Source organism: Mastomys coucha, unplaced genomic scaffold (genome assembly GCF_008632895.1).
Source record: "Mastomys coucha isolate ucsf_1 unplaced genomic scaffold, UCSF_Mcou_1 pScaffold5, whole genome shotgun sequence".
NCBI lineage: Eukaryota > Metazoa > Chordata > Mammalia > Rodentia > Muridae > Mastomys > Mastomys coucha.
In genome coordinates, this window is record NW_022196911.1 from 101,231,093 (window position 1) to 101,239,088 (window position 7,996).

The 7,996-nt window shown below is 40.0% G+C and overlaps 1 protein-coding gene across 2 annotated transcripts in view; it reads left to right on the forward strand.

Annotated features, from left to right (window-relative positions):
• Window positions 1–7,996, forward strand: part of Efcab3 (EF-hand calcium binding domain 3) — a 316,604-nt gene that overhangs the window by 266,863 nt on the left and 41,745 nt on the right. For both annotated transcript variants that reach the window (XM_031352655.1, XM_031352656.1), the window contains exons 128-132: window positions 1,939–1,992; window positions 2,656–2,760; window positions 3,997–4,050; window positions 5,100–5,204; window positions 6,120–6,173. In XM_031352655.1, the coding sequence (XP_031208515.1) occupies window positions 1,939–1,992; window positions 2,656–2,760; window positions 3,997–4,050; window positions 5,100–5,204; window positions 6,120–6,173 (372 nt within the window). The remainder of the gene's footprint in view (window positions 1–1,938; window positions 1,993–2,655; window positions 2,761–3,996; window positions 4,051–5,099; window positions 5,205–6,119; window positions 6,174–7,996) is intronic.

Consider the following 7,996-nt stretch of genomic DNA (forward strand, 5'->3'; position numbering starts at 1 on the left):
GGGGAGAGGGGAATAGAGAGAGAGAGAGAGAGAAAGAGAGAGAGAGAGAGAGAGAGACTCAGACTGGCCTTGAACTCACTATGTAGCCCATGCTAGCCTCAAATCATGATCCTCCTGTAACTTTTTTTTCAAAGTCTACTTTAAATGGTGGTTCTTAAATGCTTCAACCTCCCTTTTAGCCCACCACTCACCAGAGGTAGTGGGAAAGAAAAGACACAGGGGAAGTGGACCTGTTTAGAAATGATTCTTTGGAGCAACTCCTGTCTGTGTTGTCTGGAAATTGACAGTTCAATTCACAGGTCAGCAGTGGCAGCTCGATCCACTCGAAAACACTTCATGGATATATCAGCAGTCTAGTTCGGTAGAGTTGGAATAGCAAACAGGAATCAGCAGCAGTGGCATGACCTAGCAGAGGCAGCCAGGCCTTAGCCTCAGTACAAGGAGGAACCAGGGGCAACAAAAATGCCAGGAAAGTTCTCGCTGTGCCTCTCTTAGCAAAGCGAAAATCATCAAAGATGCTAGACCCACAAGTGTTGTGCAGCTAGCTCTACCAACAAGCCAAGCTCAGCCTCCGTCATTGTCCATCTAGCTCTTTTTATACTCCCTCCAAACATCATGTGTCCTCCACCATTCTTGTCTCAGCACATACGTCTGTCTCAGCTGACATCACTCTGGCAGTTAGCCCAACTCCAAGGAAGTGGCACACCACCAGACTTTTTTTGGTCCATTTCTCTCTATGGAGTCCTGACAAATGGAGCTCAACTATGCAATGTAAGGAGGACCAATACATGCATGCCATTAGCAAAGTATCCTTCGTCACGTGTCCTTCCATGTGCTTGCCTTAGCAGAACATCCTTTCACTTCTGTCTGCTTCAGAAAAATGGTCCTTCACAAGTCTGCCCTAGCCTTTTACCTGTGTCCACTTCAGGAAAATGTTCCTTCACGTGTTTGCTCCAGCAGAACACCATCCAATACAATTGACTTTCCAGTGAACCCTTAAGTTTCCACTTCATCCTCCTGTCTCAGCTTCCCAAATGCAAAAAGGCAGGCAAGGCAGGCATGTGCTGTCATGCTTTGCTGGTAACTATTATTAATATTATCCCTTTATAGGATCTGCCATTTTGGCTAAACATATAGGTATGCCTCATGGCATATAGGTATGCCAGATATATATAGAGAAGAGAGAAAGAGTGAAGCTAAATAGTAATAACAAAAGAAACCAAGACAAAAGAAGAGGAAAGGGCTGGTGAGATGACTCAGTGGGTAGGAGCACCGACTGCTCTTCCAAAGGTCCTGAGTTCAAATCCCAGCAACCACATGGTGGCTCACAACCATCCGTAATGAGATCTGACACTTCTTCCGGTGCATCTGAAGACAGCTACAGTGAAGTTATTTATAATAATAAGTAATTCTTATTACTTATTATTTGGGCCAGAGTAATCAGGGACTGAGCAGCAGGGTCTACTGGAGTGAGCAGGGGCTGACCAGAGCGAGCGGGGTTGACTGGAGCGAGCAGAGCTCCTAAAGTCACTTCCCAAACAATCAGATGAAGGCTCACAACTATCTGTACAGCTACAGTGTGTACTCATATACATAAAATAAATAAATAAATCTTTTTAAAAAAAGAATTCTTAAAAAAAAAAGAAAAAAGAGGAAAACTGTGTTTGTAACATGCCTTATCAGCTGCCACGTGTTCCAGCTACAGCTCAGACTTAGCACATTGAGAGCACTCCTTCTGCTATTATTTGAGGGTGAAACAATAAATGACTAGGTGAGTCATATAAAAATATCTTATAAATTATAGACATTTTTGGCTAGAGATGTAACTTAGTGGGGAAACTGATTGCTTCACTCATACAAGACAGAGAGAGAGAGAAAGTGAAAGAGAGAGAGCTACAGAGTTTCTTATCCTTTTTCTTCTGTTTCACTGTCTTACAGAAGATGGGAAAGTCTATAAGAAAAGATTACTGAACAGTGTGGCACAGATCAAAGGTGAGAGCCCCGAGGATGGGGGCTTCGTATTTGCATTATTTAAATCTGACTGGTTAGAATCTTGCTATTCCATAACTGCTAGTTTGCTGATTCTGTCCTTGGAACTCACCATGGCTCTCAGCATAACATTCCTCTATCTGTTTGACTGCAGCCAAGGACATCATTGTTAGTTCTGTGTCACTGTAACAAACTTGAGGTTGTCTTCATTTATGAGGTTATTGCTATTACAGTTTATCTTCATCTGCGATCTCTTCAACTGAAGCTTATACCTCAGGGAGAAGGGAGCATTTTCTCTTCCCAGCTCTAACAGAGACCAATGTGGGTTGTAAAATAGCCAACATTTCTCTGTTCCCCTGGGATTGGATATATAATCTTTAATGTCCATAGTCTTTTTTAAGAATTTGTTTTATTTTTTAAATTATGCACCTTGTATACATGGATATGTGCACATGCATGCAGGTGCCCATGGAGTCCATGAGTAAGCTCCTCAGGTGCTGGAGTTCCAAGTGGCTGTGAGCCACAGGATGTGTGCTATCTTCTGAAGAGCAAGGAGTGCTGCTAAGCACTGACCCAACCCTCTGGATCCCCTCTCCAAAGCCTTAAAGCTATCATCTTCCACAGTGGGAATCATTTGTATTTACTCCCATTTCCTTATTTCCTAAGGGAAGAAAGTTCAAGTCTCTAATATACCACTGATTTTGGAGAATGCAGAATTCGAACTTGAGAAGGAGGACTATGAGGACCTGATGCAGCTTCTATACATTGATGGTGAGTGTTTCGGATACCACTGCCCTAGAAAGAAAGTTGGGGTTTCTGTGTAAGGCCTTGTCTCAGCTAGGGTTTCCATTGTGAAGAGACACCAAAGCAACTCTCACAAAGGTAAACATTTAATTGGAGCTGGCTTAGAGGTTCATAAGGTTAGTAGATTCTCATCAAGGAGGACAAAATGGCAGTGTTCAGCCAGGCATGGTGCTGGAGGAGCTGAGTGTTCTAAATCTTGTTCCAAATGCAACCAGGAGAAGAATGGCTTTCAGGAAGCTAGGAGGAGGGTCTCTTCCACAAAGGGTGGAGTCTAAGCGTAAGAAGAGACCTTAAAAGCCCACCTCTACCGTGACACACTTCTTCCAACAACAATAACAAAAAAAGGCCATACCTCCTAACAGTACCACTCCCTATGGACCAACCGTATTCAGACCACCACAGGCCTTATAAGAGGTTTTTTTAAGTCTCTTAGAAAAACAACATTTCACTGTGTCCACATACACTGTATAGCCAGTTAACAAATGTATGTCACTCATATGTCTTCCTTCTCACATCTACCTGTTTTTGTTCATTTTGTCTTATATTATAGCCTAAGGTCCTCCGAACTCATAGCAATCTTCCTGTGTCAGCCTCTTGAATGCTATGATTGGAGGCATAAACTTACATACCCACTTTATTTTTGTTTTGTTATGTTTTGTTTTTCGAGACAGGGTTTCTGTGTGTAGTTCTGGCTGTCCTGGAACTCACTCTGTAGACCAGGCTGGCCTCGAACTCAAAAATCCGCCTGCCTCTGCTTCCCTAGTGCTGGGGTTAAAGGCATGTGCCACCACTGCCCATACATACCCACTTTTAATGAAATAGTTCATTAATGATTTGATAAGATCACTTTAGCTAGACAAAAATGTCAAAAATGCAAAGCCAGTATAATCTATTAGGAAGAAAATAAGAGGTGAGCCTCAGCCCAGGGTCTTCATGAGAGCAATCAGAATCCAGACTCATAATGGGTGGCTAACGGAGAGGAATGAGCATACTGTCTTTATCTCAGAATGACATTAGACGGTGGGTGATGTCTTTAAATTTAGCATCTTCTTCTCTTCTTTCTTTATGTGCTAAAATAGTTAAAATAGAAATCATGAAAGATGGCTGAATCCCAGCATTTTACCTTTACAAAAAATCCCAGTATTTTTTGTGACTTTTCCAAATCTAATTGGGTCTCTGTGCCTGGATTGTCTTTTCTTTCAGAGAACGGAATGGTTGAATTAAATGTGTTATTAGATAAAGCAAAAACTTTTACTGGTAAGTAGTTATGGTTAAAATGGCATTCATCCTTAACTAAGGCCATAATATTTTATAGAAAAAAAACAGTATATTTAAACATTAGTTTTCTTTTGAAACTATGACTGGCATGCTAAATTTACTCTCCTATTAAATTAAGAGTTGACTAATTGTTCCACAATCTTACTATTAGACATGAGTTTTGCTTGTGTAGGATGTGTGGTGTGTGTGTATGTGTGTGTGTGTATGTGTGTGTGTATGTGTATGTGTGTGTGTGTATATGTGTGTGTGTGTGTGTGTGTATGTGTGTGTGTATGTGTGTGTGTGTGTGTGTATGTGTATGAATTCAGGAAGGAACTACTGAAGATTAGATCTGCTGTCTAAACAGCAAATGCCTAGTCAGCACTGTTCAGTCCCAAGGTGAAGCTTCAGTGGAACTGTTGCTACAGAACATTCCCTGAAGTTCTGGTAATAGGCTGGTGTTTGATCTGTATCTGGAATGTGTAATTTCCCTTGTCATGAATTAAAGTATAAATTCTCCTTCTCTAATAAATGACATATTCAAATGCCCTTTGAATTTATATCGCTTAACAATTTTCTTTGAAACTTTGTTCCTAAGCAATTCAAATAACCTTTCCATGATCGAAAATCATCCATGCTTGGGGCTGGAGAGAGACCTCAGTCAAGAGAGCTCTTAAAGGAAGACCTGAGCTTTAACCCCAGAACCCAAAGAAAAAGCTGGGCATGGTGGCATAAATTTGTAATCCAAGTGCTAGAGGTGCAGAGTCAGGCAAATCTCTGAAATTCATTGACAGCATTCCCTACTCAGCAAGTCCCACTTCCCAGTGAGAAACCGTGTCTCAAATACATAAATAAATAAATAAATAAATAAATAAATAAATAAATAAATATTAAAAAAAAAAAGACAGCTGAGGATCAAAAGCTGATCTCTGGGTTCTACATGCACATGTGTTCAGAAAAGCTTGCGTTGCCATACACACAATGAGTAAATAAAATCATTTATCCATTGCTGAAATTCTTACCTGTTAAAAATCTACATCTTTCTAAAGGGGAAAAGGTTTATATTGGTGATCTGAAAAACGTGCTGAGAAAAATGGGCCTGGTACTCTCCGACAATGTGTACAAGGAGCTACAGAAAGCTCTGTCAGCTTACAGTGAGTACTGAAGTCACTCCTTCAGACTTGGATATAGGGACACACAGGTGAATACTTCTAGAATGATACATTTGTATCCAAGGAAACCCATTAAGAAAAGGGATTCTTGGGGCTGGAGAGATGGCTCAGCGGTTAAGAGCACTGACTGCTCTTCCAAAGGTCCTGAGTTCAAATCCCAGGAACTATGTGATGGCTCATAATCATCCGTAGTGAGATCTGATGCCCTCTTCTGGTGTGTCTGAAGACAGCTACAGTGTATTTACAATAAATAAATCTTTGGGCCGGAGCGAGCAGACCCCCTGAGTTCAATTCCCAGCAATGACATGATGGCTCACAACTATCTGTACAGCTACAGTACACTCATATACATAAAATAAATAAATAAATCTTAAAAAAAAAAAAAAGAAAGAAAGAAAAGGGATTCTCACAGTAAAAGAAATCTTGTTGCCTGATTTTGTCACTCACACTAATCTTAAAGGTTGACAATATTTTTCACTAACCTCTAATATCAAAGTTAAATGCTCCTGCTGCCCTGGGAATACTGCCAGCAATAAATGATGTCCAAGAAGAGGGGTGGAAAGATGACTCAGCGGTTATAACTTGTTGCTCTTGCAGAGGATGGGGTTTGGTTTCAGAACCCATACAACTCAAACCCATCTGTAATTCCAAATCCAGTAGATCCGGCATCCTCTTCTGAATGCGTTACTTGCACATAGTGTACAAACATTTGTGCAGGTAAAACACACTTCTTCATATTTGGTTTCATTCTTACATTATGGTAAAAGTAATTTTCCAAACAAATTAGAAGGTTGATTAGGGGATTTTCCTAAAATTACAGATGTTATTTGTGTTTACTCTGTCTTGTTAACCTCCCCAGCAACTAACTTATATTCTGAATGGTATCTTACCTTACAGCTGGCGGGAAGATATATAAAAGCAGACTGCTAAAATGCGTGAAGGATCTCAAAGGTGAGTGAGATGCATGTGGAAGAGCAAGTAAAAGAATCCTTGTCCATGTGTAGTAGCATATTCCTCTAGTCCTACATATTGGGAAGCTGGAGCAGGAGAATTGTGAATTCCAGTCCTGTGTACAGTATATAGCAAGTCCCTGTCTCAAGGTGGGGAAAAGATTATGTTTAGTGTTGACTCTGAAAATGTTCTGTGAAAAATGTTCTTTCTGCCAATTTATTGGTCTATCAATATGACTTATAACTTGCCTCTCTTGTTTACATAAACTTTGAGAGACATAGGTTAAGTTTCCTATTTCTGTAGACATTGTCCTTTTAATTTGTGTATGTGTAGTGGTTGTTGTTTGTTTGTTCTTTTTGTTTGTGGGGAAAGGACCTTATCCTGTGGCCCAGACTGGCCTCAAGTTCATATTGTAGTCCAGGCTGACCTCCAATTTGCAGCAGTCTTCTTATCTCAACCAATTAAGTAATGGGACTACAAGTATGGGCCACTATACCCAGTGTGTTCCTTTTTATTACTATTATTAGAAGACTATACTTTAAAAATGTTACCAGAGGCTAAGATGGGGGGATTTCAAGTGTGAAATCATTCTGTACAACTTAGCCATCCTCTGTCCAAGATCAGCTTTGACCCAGGGTTAAACTGAAGTAGGACATAGATTGGTAGGCCAAAAGCTGGTAGGTAGCTCCTGTCAATTCAGCAACCTTTTGCTCTTCTGGGGCTAGAGCCGATAGCTTCTGGCAATTGACTCCTGCTGATAGCAATGGCATCGGGGGCATTAGAAAATGAAATTTAAGTACTTGGTCCTGCTAGAAAGAAAAAAATAATAAAGAAAAAACACAAACTCACACACACATGGAATGGATGAATCAAAAGGGGCTCCAACCAACCTTTCTTTTTGCTCTCAGGATTTTATTATCTTCTCAGACAAAAGTTCTCTATGTAAGAAAAAAAATATTACCTCATAGTTAAAATGTTACACAAGAGGGAATTACAGCAGAATAATTGGGATAACTGATTACATGGCTTTCTAAGCACTTTTAGATTCCATAAGTTCCATAAGTTCAAAGCAATAGTTTATGTCATAGGTCAATAAGATTTAAGGAGTTACAGCAGAATTGATTACATGTCTCTCCATTAAGATTCCCATCTAACTAAACATTCCCTATCTATTTTTTTTTAGCTCCATAGTTCATTATAAGTTTAAAGCAATAGTTTTTATGTCATAGGTTAACAAGGTTTTTACCAAGACACGGGTCATTTATCTTAAATCTTATTTTTAAAGTTTTGTATAGCTAAATTATATAATTATCTATTTTCTGTTTGTGACTTATCTTATGATCTGGACCTGACCAAGAGTGAATGTTTTTCCTTGATCATAAATCTGTCCCAAGCCTATTTCTCTTCCTAGTGCAATCTACCTGCTTGTGACACAGGAGGGTTCACAGAACTCTCTTTGCAGCTTTCTTCTCCTACAGGGGAGTTTAAAATTACTTGGCTCAATTCAGGAGTTCTATAAAATCATTATCAGGAATTATGAAATCATCAGTTTGTCTAAACAGCATTATTACATGAAAGTACATCTTCATATTGATTCTGCAGTAAATCTGCCCAACAGAGTGAGTTAAAACTCAGGAAACAATAGGCCATGTTAGTTACATGAGGGATACAACAGTGACAAGCGTGGAAAAGCATATCCAGAGCAAGACGCAATCCTGGGATGAAGTCCCTGGAGTCCGTGCCTCTTCAGAGCACACCCATCACAGCCATGCAAAACAGTGGGCCATCTCTAGGAAACTCACATGCTTGCCACAGCCTTTCCT